Below are 18,819 nucleotides of genomic sequence, written 5' to 3' on the forward strand. Positions count from 1 at the left end.
TCTGATTACATAGTTGCTGATCAAAGATATGTTGCTATAGCTATGGTAAATCTTCTAGATTTATTGGATGTGTTTTGTTTTTCCTATGTATGTGGAAATTAGTACAGACGTTGGTTAATCCAAGAATGGGCAAGTCTTTATGACTAGCCATTTTCTTGTAGAGAAAATAATAGAACAGGCTTGACTCATGTGAGAGAATATGCTGAGAAGATCTATACCACTTAGGATCGCGCACCTAGCACTAGTTCGATGAAATTACAAACCATTCGTTGAAAACTCGCCGTATCACCGTAAAATATGAATTTAAAGAAAACGTGAAACTAAAACCCGTTACTAATCGAGTAGTAGATGAGTTGGCAGGGCACCATACTACAATATCGTTGTTGACTTTTCTATCTCACGAGATAATAAACAAATGGACCAGAATTTGGTGTTTTTCAACCTTTTACCGTTTAGAACTGACCCCATTTTATTTTGGTCCTGATGACAGCTGATGCAGATGGCTGAATATATTATTCATGGCTAGCAGCCATCAAATTATGTGAGGGCCAAAATGAAAAACATTATGCTTAAATAGAGCATTCATTTTATACTGAAGAGATAATAATTATAAGTATTGGATCCGGTTAGTTCCTGATTATGAGTTATTTCATTTATTTATATTAATAATATTCATTAATATTTCTTCGGATACAATAATTGGTATGATTTTGAGGAAGTAATTTGAGTTGATCTTCCTTATCAGCAACAAGTTTACATGAATAAAATCGAACTGACGACCTTTTCCTCAACGCTCAACGATTAACTGTCGAGCTACTGAGCTCAAACTAAAAAGATTTATTTTAGGAGCCGACGTATAGTACGCTAACCTAATTAAGTAGGTCGGTAAATTCTAGGCTAATGCCTAAAGTTCGGGGAACTTTCACGTTAATATGGATAAAAAACTTTTAGACCAAAATTGTCTTCTTCTGCAGATTTCTCAAGTTCTGGAGAAAGTTTAATGACACATAATATCATGAAAATATCACGCAACGTAGGTATATGTCGTGTCAACTTATGAACTGTTAAGAGCTTCTAAAACGACTAAGTACATTCGGATTGTTCTTCGACGAGAACAATATGGGCACTGCACACTTTAAGCCTATAACACCATGAAGTTCTCAATTTTATAGAATCATTTGAAAATATCGTTTTATTGAAATCGTAGGTTGACGTGAGACTGCAGTATTTTAAGAACTAAAAATAACTTCAATAGGTATCTAGCTCTATAAACCAGGGGACGTCAAACGGAGATCAAAGATAGCTTTGTGAGTTGGACATCGACTGACTTGGGTAAGTCTGTGACCTATTTAAGATTGAGTAAAAAATGTTTCTTGGTATTTAGAATTATGGGTATGACGCCTAAATGGAGTAATAATTGATCAGGAGTACTATCATAGTAGGTACCTATACACTACAAATAATACATAATTTAAGCACGTAGGTACAAGGATGTAGGTAAGTGCCTTTGCGGAACATTTTGTTCAACACAAATTCAGAAGCTTTTTTTTGTAAACCATACTTAGAAATCGACAAGTTTTCAGTGCTTATTCAGCAGCTAAAAATATATTTTTGCCTGAAATATACATTCATGAAAGGTTCGCAACTTCTGTGTTATAAAATATTTCTCTAGTAGCCATAAATGTTTAAAATGAAAGCTTGGTCTCTCAATCACTTATTTAATGAGATTAGTAAACAAATTATTATTACAGCTGCTACAATATTTAGACAACAAATTGATTTGTGATGTAAATATTTTATAGTTTATTCACCGGCAACATTACATAACACAGCTGTTCAAACCAAACGGCATTGTACACATGATGAATACTGAAAATAGACATTCCACATCATTTTTATATGCGAAACGTAAATTCAGTTGGTACTTGTCATAATGACTGCTCTTGAAATCCGGCGCTCCCGCGCTGTCGTAAAACAATCTGATATTCGCGCAGTTATTATCCAAACATCCTGTTATAATTTATGTAGTGCAGCGGCGCATGGAACGCCCAATATACCTAATTCTCACAATTTGGAGCACCGCGGCCCGGTGTGCGCCCGCGCCCGCCCATCGTTATGGCTCAAAGTGCGTTATTTATTTATTTTTATCAACAACCTGATCTTCCGCGCGTCTCACCTTAGTATCAATATAGACAGCGGTTTGAAGACACGACCACTTTACCGCGATTGACAAAACGGTCAATGCATTTAACATTTTGCGATCTCACGTACCACATGGATTTCGGTTGCTACGACAAGGATTCGGGGGAAGTGGAGTGCTACCTCGAAATACGTAAATACATTTTCACTAAACGCTATCAACGGTGATTTATAGCTTTCTTATTGTTGTGGAACATCGCATTGTAATTGATATTTTTAGTTGGAATCAGTGTAGTTTTTGGGTCGTGTAAACAGCTGGACTCTTCTGACAGTAAGTTAGACTGTATGTCAGCGCAGTCCGCGATTGTTAGCCGAGTAATACGCTGTTATTGCGAATTTATTGCTCCTCCCTCCGATATAACAATAACATAATAACACAGTAAGGTACGGCGGGCTCTCAAAATGCGCACGGAGCTAAGAACGATAAGCACTAGGCGTGACAACGTGCCCAGTCGTGAGTAAACACTCAACTTAGTGCGCTTGCGTCTCAACACAAATTAAATAAGCTCTAATTTTGAACATTTGAATATTTTAGATTGCGATACGGGTACTTCTTGCGCTATCACGATACAAATGCGTAAGTACCTTGACAATAAGAGTGAAAGCTTGCAGGCGGCTTAACTAAATAATTCGCGCTTTCGTCGCACTTATTAACCGATGTTCGAGTTTTGCGATAAATATTGTGTTTGTGATAAAGTTACGAATCGTGATATGGGCCAAAGTGTTGTAGGTTCTGCAGACTTTTAGTTGTCCTTTCAAAATTAACCGAAAAATGTTTTGTGTGTGGCAGCGAATCCAGAGGCGGTGGGATGTATAGAGCGATTTGCAACATTCCTATCGTTCCTGCTCGTGATCATCACCTTTCCATTTTCGCTCTTCGAATGTTTCAAGGTACCTTGTTTTACTATAATTTATTGACCCACCCAATTTACTGATGGATTACAATCAATCTTTAAACGGATGTTTGAAGAACCTAATTCGGAGTTGTATGGAAATATTTAACTCTGTTCTACTAGTTTGGAATTTGATTAAAGTAGTATAAATTGCTCGCTGAATTTTATCAACAAAACAATAACGAGGAACATCGTTGCACGCTGTTGGATGCTGATCATTGAATTGAATCAGATTTTTTTAGTAAGCAACATATGCAGTGCTTTATGCAAGAGTACCTAAATACAGTAGCATTTGACTAGCTCGACAAAAGCTCTATATTAATTCTTAATTAAACTGCCTAATCTTTCAGGTCGTACAAGAATTTGAACGAGCCGTCATATTCCGTCTCGGTCGAGTAAGGAAGGGAGGTGCGAGAGGCCCAGGGTTATTCTTCGTACTTCCCTGCATCGATACATATAGAAAAGTGGACTTGCGAACTGTCTCCTTTGACGTCCCTCCTCAAGAGGTAAGCACTTGTAGACTTCAACAGTTATTCCGACTTGACTGCTATAATTTATATGTAGTTCAAAGCCACTAGACAAAAGTAGTTTCCTTTGGCAGTATTCAGAGGTCCTAAGTTAGAAGGCCTGTTTAAGTAGTAGGTTCTTTCTTGTTTTTTTTTTTTTTTATAGTAGCTAAAGTATACTTACCTTGACTATTCATTCATAGCGTAACAATGTATTTTTGTTCGGCAGTTAATGAAGATAATTAACTAGCACTATGTATCTAATAGTTTCTAGCAGATACCTATACAGATTTGATAGGAGCTAAAATATTAGCTTTTAGAAATTCTGATTTAGGTGAATTAGAGATTATTAGGTATGAATTGAGCAATTCGTCGTTTGAAATAGTTAAGTTAGATAACAACAAAAACACTAAAACGCCAAAAAAGTAATAATTTTAGGTGCATCGGCCTAGAAGTCGGTGTCTAACGGATGTCCTTAAGTTAATTTTGCCACCGACTTCTAGGCCGATGCACCTAAAATTATTATTTTTTTGGCGTTTTAGTGTTTTTGAAAGTCGGTTTTATTTTTTTGTAAAAAGTTTTTTATTTTTAGCTTTTCAGTGATAAGAATAGTTGTCACTATCCGCATAATTGGAAAGTTCTCATCAATACGAATAATATAAGCCCAAACACGAGAAAGTTAAGATGCGCCGTTTAGGAGTTCCCTCGATCCTCTGTCGTCTCCATCATCAGATCTGCCCTAAACCTCCATAGTATTGTAGTATCATCAGATATACACATAAATATAAAGTTTTTACCCCATGCTCGCCTACAATTTTCAAGAGATGCCCTCGATTTCTCAGGGTTTCCACCATCAGATCCTGATCTGATGACGATGGGACCAAATGACAAGTATACCCTTTCAAATAAAAAAAGAATTTTTGAAATCGGTAAAGGCGTCTTTGACAAATCGAGTAACAAACATAAAAAAAAAGAAAAAAAATACAGCCGAATTGAGAACCTCCTCCTTTTTTTGAAGTCGGTTGAAAATGAAATACATACTACAGGCTTTAATCAGCTTGTCAATCATAGTATCATTATTCAGTTTTCCACTTAGACCACGATCGATTGATTGCGATTTACATTTGATCAATCAATTTATCATATACTGTGTGCAAAGCGAAATTATATAATGATACTTTATTTATTCCCAGCTATATTTACAATTATGTAACCTCAATGGTAATCGAATCATTTTATGTTTTCCGTATTTCTGAATTATAAGCATTAGTTATTAAGTTATGGCTACTTATTACAGTACAGTAAATAATATTTCCAATCAACTGTTATGTGTATTCAAAGTTATTTGTTACTTTCATCAATTACAGTATCAGACGTAACGTATAGGGTTCTGGTCTATGCATTGAAACCATCTGAAACCATCTTTTTGATAGATTAATAATGTAGGTTCTTCGTCACAAAATAAAAATTATATATTATAAATATTTTTCAATCGGTTTCTTTTCATCCCTTTAGGTATCTTAAATTTTGTTTGGTATGTGTTACATAGCATAGGGACTGAATATTTTAATTCAGGACACAATCATCTCCCGTAAATTACTTCACCTTCTATCTACCTAAATATGAATGACTTTCTATCTAGGTTTAATGCATCACCTTTTATTTAATGAAAACATCAAATGACCTATAAGACAAGTCTGTTTTCAGACTTTATGATATGTCTGAAAACAGATTTTTATGACGTCCATTACGAGTCTGGCAGTTCCGCCGTGCGATCTCAACTGCACGTTACCTGTACACTGCACTTTTAGTCGGCCGATATTTTGTTGTGACTCATCAATAAGTATGAAGGTGAATGGTTGTACCCACATTACCAAGATACCAAATCAGTCTGATACCCGCTGATACTTGGTATCAGACTGACTGAAAGCTTTGATTGGAATCAAAGTTCTCTTTAAAAATTGCCAACCAGTCGAGTTACTGGTTGGCAATTGACTGTTTAGTGTGCAGTGTGCGGGGGTACTCTAAACCGAGCCATGACCAACTCGGGTCAGTGGCTTTCAGTGCAAAATAAACACGCGAATAAATTAAATAAACATACCCACGCATTTATTCGGTACTACTTAGGTAAATCTTTCAGTAATATTTATGTTATTACCGCAGCTTTGTAATAAAAGCGTTTCGCGTATTGATGTAGTGGCATTCTTTGCGATTTTTGAGCGTTTATCTTTTGTGGAAGTCATTCAGTTTTACGGTTTGTGAAGCCGTAATTCATTGAAAAACTACAAACTTTATACTTTCTAGAAATTTTTCACCAATATTTTCCATTCCCAACTTTTTAATATTGTTTTATGACCTAACTTTCTTCCTGTCGGGGCTGCAGGATTGTTCGAAAGAGTTATCATGGCCCTGGCAAATAAAAACCTTAAAAAGGAATATTTTGGGTTTTAGTCAGAAAGAACCTGACACTCATACGTTAAAATAAAAAAACCTAACCTAACTTTCTTATTGCATCTTCGTGAACTAAAATCATCATGAATTTTGTACAAAATTGTGTGTTCAAAAAGTCAATCTGTACCTCGCCCTTGTCTACAAATAGTGTCTGATTACTGGGTCGATTTCCAGACAATTGGTTTACAAGAAACGTTTGTTTTACATGTCGTAAAACTTTGATTGATAGTTTACAGCCACATCAATTAATCGTTAGCCAGCTGAATGGCGGGAACAACTGGGTTAACGGTTTTCAATACCAATGCCATACCGGAGCCGTTTTGTTGTAGCCACGTGGTAACATTATTTACTTTATTATTGAAGCTAGATTTAAAACATGTGTTCGAAGCATAGGTAAACGCATATGGTATGGTCGGTGCCAATAACTCTTATAAAATTGCAAATTGGTTAACAACGAACTGAATTCGATAAGTTCAAAATAACAGAAAAATCACCTTAAAGACAAACATCTTTGCAATCAAAACAAAAACAGCACAGTTGGTATTCAAACAAAAACTCATAAACCAATTTCTTAAAAGTGGGTTATTTGTGCTAGTAAAACGTCATACAGAGAGGAACTATGGAAACGGCTACTATTCGTAGTTCCTACTCAGAAGAAGAAAATAAACTTCATGATGAATTAGCGGCTTAATTTCCTCTCAAACTTTTCCTTTATAATAGGCACATCGGTACCTTTATAAGTACCTATGTGATCCCCAAGATTTGTCGGTCTGGTTTATTTCAGTCACCATCATAATTCTCTCACGTTATGAAATTCTGGTATCAACATTGTTAGTTTTGCACTTAATATATCAAGTAAACTGACTTCCATGTGTAAGTTCTCATAATGATCGTTTATTTATAAGAGCCCAGTTCAAGTCGCTCCACTTATCGTTGTTCAAAAAATTACTTGAGCCGTTCATATGTAAATATATGGTGAATATCATGAAGGATGCAAGACAGTTTATTTTAACATGCCCATTGTTCTGTCGAGAACAGACGGCCCGTTTGACCTGGATACGTTTTGTTTGCCGGATGAATTAACGACGATTACACCGTGTAATGATAGAATTAGGGCGTCGAACATACTGCAGTAACGTGTTAATAAGCTGTTGGTACATAGTGGCTCTGTTCTCTATAAAGGTCCACAAAAAAATCGTGAACATTGATTAAACATTCCTTAAAATGTAAGATCGACAAAAAATGTATCTCTATCAAGCAACTAACATTGGCCAGTTTTTGTTACAGTTGCAACTATTTGATCACTGTATAACCTAAGTTTTTGTTACCTACACTTACGTTATCGTTAAGTAAGCTAAGTTTTCATAAGAGTTTAAAAGTAATGGGTACACTCGAGTGCACCGTTGAATGCGCCTGCACCGAGGTATACTTGCTTGCACAAATTGCATAAGATTTATTACTGGCCTTGCTCTGGAGATTGCACAGTACATTGTGATTCATCTTCAATTAACCATTTTGGATCAGCATTTGTGTTCGGTGTTTGTGGTTGTGCATCATTGTAATTAGATACTGTGTGAATTGTAGCATCTTTAAGCCATAGCAAGGCCTCACAAATCAGTACAATCGACTCAGTGATCTTGTATGATATAACTGCTAATTGGTGATAACGATACTATCAGAGAACACAGGTCTACTTCATACGACTGTAATGTAGTGAGTATCGCTAAAACATTGCCGCTTTAAGTAGTCATTACCTTTACCGAAAGTGCATTCTTGTGTACTAATTCGTTATTACGAGTGATAAATTATTATTGTACGATTAACTCTGTCATCGGAGGGAGCTGTCAAGAAAGCAAGCACTGATGATGTTCTATTAAACTAGTAGCTTACGTGATTCTCGATGACGATTCCCAAATAAGCATAGCTCCTATAGAAAAAGGAGTACAAACCATTGATAAAAACCATGTGTTTTAACGAAATTAATCAGGCGTCGCGTCGTGATGTCGCTTGGAGAGCGGCATCTTCCCACGACATTTGAACTTGGCAAATGCCATCCAGTAAACTGCCATACAGTTACAATTACATCCTTTCGGTTTGTTTAAGCATTCATTATATAAGGCAATTTAAAAAAATATATACCGAAACAGGCGGCGAATAAATTTTGATCATTTTTCCAGTGTTTTTTGCCAAAATAATTAGGACCACGTCTAGACAAATGCGTCTTCCCAGAAAGATGTGGCTCAAATGGAACCTAATTCCTTGTGTTCTTCATTATGTAGGTTAATTCTTTAATACATTTTATACTTTTCTTAAGACATACACTCTCTTAAGAACTTACACCATATACTCCCTAATTAATTTATTTCCCCTTAGGTACAGGACCATAAGCAGAATTTAATTAATGTGAATGATATGAATTATCAACCCACATGTGTATGATGAATGTGCCTACAACCTTTTTTGAGGGCTGGATCCCCACTGATATAGTAATTATATCTTGCTACCATACCAATCGTGATAGTTTATGTACAGTTGTAAATATTACATAAATACATTTACAGGTGTTAACGAGAGATTCAGTGACAGTCGCCGTGGATGCTGTGGTCTACTACCGCATCAAGGAACCTTTGAATGCTGTAGTCCGTGTTGCAGATTACAGGTATATGTAAACATTTTAGAATTCCAAAATCTCACGTAATGAAGTAAAACTCCTATAAAACTAAACAACCACCAATTGGTTGTTTAGTAAATGAGCTCCTAAGACCTGCACACATTTATATTGTAATTCGTCTTATTTTCCAGTGCATCAACGCGTCTTCTAGCAGCAACAACGCTGCGAAATGTTCTGGGCATGCGCGATTTGGCACAGCTGCTGTCGGACAGAGAAGCGATAAGTCACATGATGCAAGCCAGCCTCGATGAAGCGACTGAACCTTGGGGAGTTGAAGTGGAGAGGGTCGAAATGTAAGCCAGTATTTGAATACCTTATTGAATCACTCAACGCCATATGTATTTTTCTTCTTTAAATGAGAATGTAAATATATCCTTTTAATGTCCAGCACTTTTTCCTGCACATCATTCATACACGCCGTCATCCACAGCACTAGCGAACGCCACCTTCCAGTCTACTTCTCCTTGTGTACCATATTCAAATGTTCTCTTTTCAAGAAGCAATACATATGTCTCAAATACTGACTTCCATTTCCAGTCTCTCCATTTTATCTCTCCAAGGGGCTATTCTCAGTGTAGCGGTGATGTTTTTCACTCCTAGCTAAGTGGACCCTTTACCGTGCTTGACTGAGAATCGCAGGTCGACTCAAGGTTTGCTTTTCTGTAGTAATGGCTGTGATGGTAATGTATTGTATTTAGAAGTAGACTAGATGTGACCCCTAAAAGCACAAAGCATGATTTTCGAAGTAACGCTTATTCTTAAGCAATAACTGACTTGAACGTTTGCAGAAAGGACGTGAGGCTGCCCGTGCAGCTGCAAAGGGCGATGGCTGCAGAAGCAGAAGCTGATCGAGAAGCCAGAGCCAAGATTATTGCGGCAGAGGGAGAAATTAAAGCGTCTAAAGCTTTAAAGGAGGCCTCCCTTGTTATGATAGACAACCCTATGGCATTACAGGTAAAACTTCCTTACATCGGATGACCTCCTTAGAAATTAGTTGGAGGTTTCAGTTTAGTTACAACAAATAATAATGCTCTTTTTCAGTTGCGGTACCTCCAGTCGCTTAGCTCGATATCGGCTGAAAAGAACTCCACAATCATCTTTCCGTTCCCAATGGACTTCCTAAAAACATTCATGGGTGGACCCGGCCCGAGCTCTCAGCACCAAGTCAACTTATAAATACAGATTCAAATGACGCCAATTATATTAATTCTAGTCAAAAAAATAATTTTAATTAAATTGTTGAAAATTTTATTCAGTTTTTACTTTATTGAATGCAGATTTTTAAAACATCAACATATTGACTGACGTTACATGTCATAACTTTGTAAATAGTGTTCACATTAAGCAATACTATGTTTGGTTAAAAAATTTCATATAATGGAACAAAGAGCAAAAACAGATACTACAAATACAAGTAAATAGTACATGCAACTCTTAATTACCATTTGTGATTTAACAATTAAGAAATTAGACTTAGCCGAAAGATCTTCATGAATATCAATGTGGTAAACGTACACTGTGTAACCCTTTTATCGAAATACATTAAAATAATATTTTTCATTATAGGATATTACAAAGAATCACGTAAAGAAAAAGTATTTCGGATATTGGCTATTATAGGAATAATATTATTTCCACTTATTTTGCTGATCTGCTTTCGGGTAAGTTTGTATTACAATTATTCATGTCAAGAGTCGAGCTTCGACCACGTAAACATATAGTCACCATGAAGCTGGTATGTCAGTATGATTGAATAACTTACAGGTAAATAGTAGCTGGACGTAAGCCCAGTGTGTACCCATTACAAAACGTATATTTAAGAACCACTGCAATTCCATTTTTCTATACAAGATCTACAACGATAGCTCACTCCATTTCAACTGCTCATACTCATTCTACTTATGAAAATGCTGATATTCCAATCAAATGACATTGACCATTACCAACACACTATCGCGCTAGTACCAGAACTCTCAATATTATTCTAGGTGGTAAAACAATACAAAAGGGCGATAATCATGCGGTTCGGGCGAGTTCGAAAAGACTCACCAGCTGGACCGGGAATAATATGGGTGATACCGTGCACTGACAGTATTCATATGGTGGATCTCAGGACTCAGTCCTTTAACTTACCACCTCAAGAAGTAAGTAAATTTTCTTGTATAATTGTTTCTTGTGTATGTAACTAAACAATGGAATCGAGTTTAATGTGAGAGTGGTCGTTATTGTGTTTTTTTTTCTATATCCATGATTGTTAATTTGCCATTTTCGAATCTTCATGTTTCAGGTTCTCACAAAAGACTCAGTGACGGTCACTGTAGATGCAGTCGTGTACTTCCACATAGACAAACCACTTCATTGCCTCTTGAACATCCAATCAAACAAGTAATAGAATCACAACATATTACCTACATGATATTTCATTTCAGACTTTATTAAAAAGGAGTTAATGTCCATTTTCAATTGCAGGTATGCAAACGAACTGATAACAATAGCGACTATCAGGAATATACTTGGCCAGCACTCGTTATACACTCTACTAACGAGTCGAGAAACAATAAGTCAGAAGTCCAGAGCTGAAATAGATAAGACCACTCAATTGTGGGGCGTTAAAATAGAGCGAGTTGAAATGTAAATACAATTTAACACTACACACAATATTTCCATTACTATTTTAGTTTCATGCTAAAGTCTATCAGTATTGTCATCAGTGCATTAAGTCATTGCCTATAAAATGCCCACAATTCTGTCGTCCTAGCGCTTTACATCATATTTTCACTTAATAATTATTGCATCATCAGAGCCCTTTCTCCAATGATTTCTAGCAAAGACGTATTCCTGCCATTTGAGCTACAAAAAGCAATGGCGGCTGAAGCTGAGGGTACTCGCATAGCTAAAGCCAAAGTTATCGAAGCGGCAGGTGAAATAAAAGCAGCAGAAAATCTTAAAGAAGCTTCTCTCATAATGATGGAGAATCCACATATTATGCTGGTAAAAATCTTGTCAATCTACCTGTCCATCGACAGGTCTACAAAATTTACAATTTCTCATCACATTCAAATAAAAGTAGTTGTTATAAACTTATACTCATTAAAAAGTCTCACTTGGTCTGTCTTGTAACGTGACTCAACACTACCTATTTGTTTCAATGGTTTATCATTTCGAGTACAAGGCCTATCTTTCTGAATCGTACACGATATTATTTCAGCTAAGATACCTGCAAACTTTGAATTATATTGCTGCAGACCAGTCTACAACTGTACTGTTTCCATTCCCTATAGAACTTCCAGGAGCACGTCCAGTAAGTTTTTAAATACACGAATAAAAACTATTCAATACATATTTTTTCAATGAGCAACCAAACCACGCCTTCGCGAACGTGTCTCGAAATCGTTGGTTTGGCTGCATCTTTAATAGAACTTTTACAGCGAAGGTGCGAATGTTTCTGTTTATTTTTTCAGCAATGCCATAAATGCAACTAAATCCACAACTCAAGAGATAAATAAAAGTAGGTATCTTCTTTTCCTTATCTTCTTACATAGTTTTGTTAGGCAAAGTATGTGGAATATTCACAGAAAAAGTAGGTAGTTTTCATGACATTGCGATCGACAAAAATAGTCAATTTGTACGTTTCAGAACTGTTTCTGATACTATGACAATAGTTTTCGATTGTCATCAACCGTCAAATTGGTAACCTCACTTTTCGTAACATTAATATTCCAAATTTCCGTATTTTAAACAAATAAATTGAAAAAAAAAATGTCCTATACAAAAAGCAGCACAAAAATACAAGATGATGGCATCTCAATGGCAGCCAAAAGTACAGATATGGATTTAGAAAGAGCATCAAAAGTGATGTCACATGGCTTCAATTTAAATCAAGTTGCTGGTTCAAATGGTTATATCTTTTAAAATAGTTGAACTTTAATGTTTTACCATTCCAAATCCAATAGAATCCAATAAATTTTCTAATTAGGTACTCCAGTGAGTGCTCATAGCTGCGCACTCCATTATAAGTGGTTTGACTAACACATTCTTTTTCAGATCAAAATAAGTGCATAGAATCATGCCTCGTGTTCCTATCTTTGCTTCTAGTTATAATAACGTTTCCATTTTCTTTGTTTACCATTTATGTGGTGAGTGAGATTTCCAATATTCGTTCAGATAAGGTCAGATTGGAAGCCGACCCCTACATAGTTTTTAAAAAGGCTGGGCAGGCAGGCAGATCCTACATCTGTAGCACAAAATCAGCGCTGGAACTTTGGTCCGCAAAGGGTCAAACATTATGTTCACTAAGTATTTTTTCATTGGATTCTGGTTCCTCTCTTTCTCTTTACACGCAATTTCTGCTGTTTCAAGTTTCACGTAAGAGTTTCATTGACTTAATAAATTTTTGCCTCCCAATTTTTCTAATGTTCAAACAGGTAGTTAGACAGTTCGAACGAGCAATCATTTTGCGTAATGGAAAATTACGAAAGAACAAAGCGTATGGACCTGGTCTCGTCTACGTGCTACCATGTGTCGATACCGTCAAGTATACCGACCTCCGAATCATTAGTTATGCCGTCCCGCCACAAGAGGTAATTGGTTAATGATTTAGTATAGAGTACTTAACTCATAGGGTCCTCCTTACAAGACTGCTACAAACTTGAAGCTTACATTACTTAAATATATGGACACTTAATTTTAGGTAAAGCACTTACAATAATTTGCTAGCATGTAATACCTAAACAGATTACTTAGGTTACACTTTATAAACAGGCTTTGACGAAAGATGCTCTAACTATTGCTGTGGATGCAGTTGTCTTCTACAAAATAAACGATCCGGTTTGGGCTGTTGTTAACGTTGCTGATTATAAGTAAGTAAAAACAAGTATATAATGGTACATTAGTAGGTACCTGTAAACACAAAGTTTACAAAAGACAAAAAGTACTTTGGACTAACGCGGAAGGAAAACATCGTTGAGGAAAAGTGGATTTACATGACCTGTAATCCATTTGAGCAAGCGTGGTGGTAAGACTGATATTGGTGGTGGCAATGGATGACGATGATATTATTACGACCTCTTTAACATTGCTGTAGATTATTGTGTTTTATAAGGGTCAATTCCCACTGAAAGAGCAGCGGCCGGCAGCGGCCGTAAGAGCACGGACAATGTAAGAGCGCGGCGCGGCCCGCCGCGCTCGCACTCACTTGCTCGCAGTTACTTGCTCTTACGGCCGCTGCCGGCCGCTGCTCTTTCAGTGGGAATTGACCCTAAAAGTTCAAGTCCTCTATTTGTCTGTCCATAGGATAGCTACTCAATTTTTAGCAGCAACTACACTCCGCAATGCTCTCGGGACTCGAAAACTAGCTGAAATCCTCGTCGACCGTCCCGCAGTGAGCTATCAGGTGTTCGAAAATATGAAGACGCTCACCCTTAACTGGGGGGTTGAGATCGTGAGATTTGAATTGTAAGCAGAAGTACATTTTTGTCTTGATCATCTATTGTGATAGGGGTTAATGCGAGTACCAAGCAGGATTTTGTTTTGCGGGCTTCTCAGTTTACTCGTCATACTTACATTCGCGCTCATGCATCACACGATTCCCACAAAACACATCGATAACCGAGGGCAAAATCTATTGACACTGTATTCTGTTAAGATAAAAAACATGTAGGTATTCTCATTTTTCTCAATCACAGAAAGGACATAAGTCTGCCTCTGCAGCTGCAAAAAGCAATGGCTACAGAAGCCGAGTCATCAAGGTTGGCGAACGCTAAAATTATCGTAGCCAACGCTGAAATAGAATCTACCAAGAACCTTCAAAAGGCTACTAAATTGCTCATGGATAATCCTTATTGCATGCAGGTTAGTAGCATCATCGTTTAAAAAAAAATCAAAAAGGTCGAGCTTCTGGTATACTTATCGTTCCCTGGTCTGTTTTTGAAAATTTTCAGCTAAGATATTTGCAAGCACTTCAAATGATTGCCGGAGATAAAACCCATACCGTAGTGCTACCGTTCTCGAAAGACACGATCAAATCATTATTGAGATGAACTATGGAACAAGTTAAAAGTGTAAAATTGTGTTTGGATTTGTAAATTAAATGACGAGTGATTGTATTATTATTTTGTTTTATTAATCAAAAAGCTTTAATAAATATTCAACAACGTACAAAACACTAAAGTAATGTAACAGGACTAGTACTCTCCGGAGTCGTCTTCTCGTTCTTGTTTTGCATGGCCGTAATGGACAAGCTTCTGTGGTTGACCTCCTGCTTTTTTGTGGACGGTGGCCTGAAGTAACGGATAAAAAGGAACGATTAGATAGACTTATCTACTAACACACAATACTGTTGCAAATCGTTTCTGATCTCTAGATCGTCATTTATGACAAAAAAACTTTGAAATGTAAGTTGCTACACATGGGACCTGAAATAATGCAAGCCACCAATGAAAATTAAGGGAAATAAATATTACCTGGAAACCATTTTTGGGGTCGGCAGTGTATCTTACAAGACGGATGGAGCCATCAGGTTCGACAAGCGAATACTCTCCCTGGACAACATCACCATCGCGATGTTCCTTGTGGTTCTGAAGGTTGCCGGTGTGGGGGTCTTCTACGCCATATGAGTAAGCGTAGTCAGGTTTGGCCTAAAACACAAGTCATGTCATGTACCTTTTATCACCATTCTTACGATAATCTGAGGTAGATCTTGTCTCACCGAAAAAATATACGTACCACGTAATCAACAGTCTTCAAATGAGCGTATTTAGCAGTGTCCGGATGAATTTGACCAGTTTGGTGATCGTAACCGTAGTCTGCGTGTTGTTGAGCCGGGATACCTTCAGCAGCTGGTACCTGTACCTCCACGATTTGACCGCTGACTGGCCCACTGAAGCGACTATACGAGTAGCCACCAGGAGCTTTGCCTGAGAGCACCACTGTTGCTAACATTACCGGTGTGAGGAACTGGAAGTATAAAACTCTGATTAGTTGAATGAATAAATATAACAATTTGAGCTTCAGGTGCAATGATCTTAATTGCTGTTTTAACTGAAGAAATCAAAATCTTCCCAAATCTCGTTTGTTCTGTAAGGTGCATTAGTGCATGAAGCAAATATGGAAAATTCCACGCTAATACCGCAAATCGCGATGAAATTCGATGGTGTGTCTTATTTTCTTTTATTTCTTACCAATACTTCCAGTTAGAGGCGACAAAAAGTCACGGCCTTCACGGTCAGCAGTTATTAACTCGTTACTCAATAGCGACAATGAAAAATAATCGGCCACGAAGAAAGTGAGACCCAGGGTTTTTTTTATAATAAGCTGACGAGACTAATTTAACGATTGAAATTCATTGTTATTTTTATTCGAAAATAGGGTCGAGCTAATTTGGTTAAGGTTGTGTTTAGTTAAGAAAAATATTAGATGTCATTGATAGGATGAAGACTGATATTAGTTCTCTAAGGCAGGCCTCCGTCACTCCATGTACTTGCGCGCTATAAGTGCCTACCGCCCAGCCGAGCGGTCTCGGTCCGCCGGCGGATCAAATTCAGTTGCGGTTTTCACAAGCGAAGCGCGCGCACGCCGTTCAATTTTTAACCGACTTCTAATAGTGCTGTTCGTTCGTACGCGCATTACGATGCCGTGTGGTGCCTTATGTGCTGTAACTTTAAAGATTTTTTTATTTTACCTACACACTGATTAATTATGTTTTATCTAGGTTTCTTCTACAGTCAGCACCAATAGGTATATAAAACAAAACAAACTTACAAAAATAATAAAACAAACTTTAAAAAAAGAGAACCGACTTCAAAACACTAAACCGTAAGAAATAATTAATTTTTTGATGTCGGTGCTTTTTCGATTCGTAATTACCGGCTGTTAGCACCAACATAAAAAAAAAACCAAATTATTTCTTACGGCTTTGTGCCTTATTTGAAGTCGGTTCTCTTTTTTTAAGGCTTTTTTTTTCATTTCTAGTGAACATATCCGAAGATCATCATCAAACTAAGAAGTATTATACTTATTTTAAAACGTTCTCCTAAATGTAACAAATCCTTTTCTGAAAATCGCATCGATATCGGTTTAGCCAAACGCGAAATTATCGCGCACAAACATACATACCTACAAACCATACAAGTCAAACTTCTCAGTTTGGCCTGTACCTATGTCTAATCACCTCCTTTTTTTTAAGTTGGTTAAATATTTTATAAATGATAAAATTTTTAACTGCCACATAAAAGTCAGAACATATTCACAGTTCTCAATAACATAGATAAAAAGTTATGTTAATTTAATTTTACCGAAGAGGCAGCCCTGCGATTACTGTGGAATCGCGCGGTGCGAAGCAATCACTGCTGTACGCTTGAGCATTTAGGCGCATTTTAGCATACAGTGGTTGCTGACGCGAAGGAGTAGGCAATTATCGTAATAGGTATTGGAAGTTTTCTACTGAGTGAAGTATCTGTAGTAATCTGTGTCTAAGGGGACTCAATCTAGTAAGTATTTTGTTTGGGTAGATGAAATAAATGGAAGTTATGTGTATCATGAAGTTAGCGAAATTCAAGTTGTAGTTTCTCAATTAAAGCCAAGCAAGGGTTGCTACAGTAAACATAACACCTAGCATTTATCAGCAATTACCATCTAGCATGCACTTGTAAGTATCTAAGTATGTAGGTACCTATGTCACATTCTCAGCAAAACCAGAAAAGTACCAATAAACTGCAAAATCTCCCTAATTTAGATATTTAAAAGTAACCATTAGATATGAATTTAAAAAATATAAGGATACCTACATAACGTTAATAAAACATAAGATCTCTTTCTCAATACCTAATTAATTGTAATTAAAAAAAAATACGAAATGAAATTAACAAGTAAACAAAAAATTGTATCTACCTTGAATACGAAAGCCATTTTTCGGGAGGTAGTGTCGTGGTGGTCTCCAATGATCCCTGCGGAACTGATACCCGAGCTGGCAGTGTTGTGGTTTTATACCTCTGTCACCTCGACTAGAATAAAGTGCAATCGTGAACTTGTACAGGTTGCGGCAAACTATGAATCAATAATTTTCAATATTTGGCACTGGGTACGCAGCCGAACGTTACAATGAAGTTGCGTAGATTTGTTTCAACTATCAATAGTTTGTTTATAACGACAACCTTGAATATTTTTTAATCAGTTTGTTGCACATACCCAACCTACCTTAGGTTAACAAGTTCGTACCTTCAGCAGCTTTGAATTCAATTTAGATATCTGCCATAGTAGGTAAATGACCCCTATGGAAACCCTAAAAAGGATCAACGGGTTTAATTGGTAACTAGTTTTCGTTTAGTCATGACTACGAGCCACTTCATAAGCTTTTTGTTGTTATATTACCAGATTTATATTAACGTCAAGCTTTTCGGGGATTTCTGAAAAAAATCATCTAAATCGGTCAACTTGACCCAATATTCCTGCATAAGACTTATTAGCGAAGTAACTCTCTAAGTATATACATTGTAGTCTTTGGAAGTAACGTAAGTGTAAAGCATGTAGGTAACACTTTTGGCATGTAATGAGGAGAGATTATACGCATGCAACAAAATGTGTGCTAAGGAATGTAGATGGATGGCGAGGAAAGGAAAGACTTAAAAAAAGATAGATGGATTGCCTGAAAGATGACATGAATAAGAAGGGAGAGTCAGTATGACGAGTGACAGGGAAGAATGGAAACGGAAGACATATTGCGCCGACCCCAAATAAAATTGGGAACATGGCAGGAGGAAGAAGAAGAACGTAGGTGCGAAGCATTAAGTTTAGTCGACATACCTATCTAATGTTAACTAGGCAAATCAAATCAATAACATACCTAAAATGTTGACAATTATTCCATATAAATCTGATTTCCTAGAAAATAAAAGGATGGTTAAGATGAACTCATACAAAACAAATCCACTTCAATTAAAATGTATGATAAATCTACTTGGCGTAAAATATAGACACCCTGACTGCTTTACTATAATTTTTTTTTATCCATTTATGTTGAAATATATAGCCACTGACTTCTATATTTACCACATATATACATATATTTACCACATAGTGGTAAATATAGAGGTCAGTGTATACA

At 36.7% G+C, this 18,819-nt stretch overlaps 3 protein-coding genes across 8 annotated transcripts; 2 read left to right on the forward strand and 1 right to left on the reverse strand.

The window, feature by feature from the left end:
* Positions 1 to 2,026: 2,026 nt before the first annotated feature.
* Positions 2,027 to 9,971, forward strand: LOC110374851 (band 7 protein AGAP004871). 4 transcript variants are annotated; one of them, XM_049846927.2, is made up of 8 exons: positions 2,033 to 2,653; positions 2,735 to 2,776; positions 2,990 to 3,090; positions 3,443 to 3,598; positions 8,611 to 8,708; positions 8,852 to 9,013; positions 9,509 to 9,674; positions 9,762 to 9,971. In XM_049846927.2, exons 1-8 carry the CDS (start codon positions 2,602 to 2,604, stop codon positions 9,894 to 9,896), a joined length of 912 nt encoding a protein of 303 aa, XP_049702884.1. In that variant the 5' UTR covers positions 2,033 to 2,601; the 3' UTR covers positions 9,897 to 9,971. The 4 variants fall into 4 exon arrangements, with proteins under 4 accessions (XP_021188421.1, XP_049702884.1, XP_021188418.1 ...); XM_021332743.3 differs by having other exon boundaries at positions 2,033 to 2,332; XM_021332746.3 differs by lacking the exon at positions 2,735 to 2,776 and having other exon boundaries at positions 2,027 to 2,125.
* Positions 9,972 to 10,022: 51 nt separating this feature from the next.
* LOC110374835 (stomatin) lies at positions 10,023 to 14,824 on the forward strand. 3 transcript variants are annotated; one of them, XR_010276394.1, is made up of 10 exons: positions 10,023 to 10,134; positions 10,287 to 10,381; positions 10,709 to 10,864; positions 11,008 to 11,105; positions 11,190 to 11,351; positions 11,546 to 11,711; positions 11,929 to 12,021; positions 12,182 to 12,228; positions 12,765 to 12,856; positions 13,145 to 13,189. XR_010276394.1 is itself a non-coding variant. In XM_064034189.1 (9 exons), the coding sequence occupies exons 1-8, from the start codon at positions 10,098 to 10,100 to the stop codon at positions 12,200 to 12,202; spliced, it is 828 nt and encodes a 275-aa protein (XP_063890259.1). In that variant the 5' UTR covers positions 10,023 to 10,097; the 3' UTR covers positions 12,203 to 12,228; positions 13,145 to 13,270. The 3 variants fall into 3 exon arrangements, 2 of the variants coding, with proteins under 2 accessions (XP_063890259.1, XP_021188401.3); XM_064034189.1 differs by lacking the exon at positions 12,765 to 12,856 and having other exon boundaries at positions 13,145 to 13,270; XM_021332726.3 differs by lacking the exons at positions 10,023 to 10,134; positions 10,287 to 10,381; positions 10,709 to 10,864; ... (3 more) ...; positions 11,929 to 12,021; positions 12,182 to 12,228 and adding exons at positions 12,356 to 12,618; positions 13,482 to 13,579; positions 14,013 to 14,174; positions 14,405 to 14,570; positions 14,660 to 14,824 and having other exon boundaries at positions 13,145 to 13,300.
* A 19-nt stretch (positions 14,825 to 14,843) lies between these two features.
* On the reverse strand, positions 14,844 to 17,790 carry LOC135116730 (cuticle protein 8-like). Its single transcript, XM_064034190.1, has 4 exons — positions 17,607 to 17,790; positions 15,444 to 15,674; positions 15,182 to 15,355; positions 14,844 to 14,998 (listed from the first exon to the last, which is right to left on the reverse strand). The coding sequence occupies exons 1-4, from the start codon at positions 17,622 to 17,624 to the stop codon at positions 14,903 to 14,905; spliced, it is 519 nt and encodes a 172-aa protein (XP_063890260.1). The 5' UTR covers positions 17,625 to 17,790; the 3' UTR covers positions 14,844 to 14,902.
* Positions 17,791 to 18,819: the final 1,029 nt, after the last annotated feature.

The sequence above is a fragment of the Helicoverpa armigera genome, chromosome 4 (assembly GCF_030705265.1).
Source record: "Helicoverpa armigera isolate CAAS_96S chromosome 4, ASM3070526v1, whole genome shotgun sequence".
In the NCBI taxonomy this organism is placed as follows: Eukaryota; Metazoa; Arthropoda; class Insecta; order Lepidoptera; family Noctuidae; genus Helicoverpa; species Helicoverpa armigera.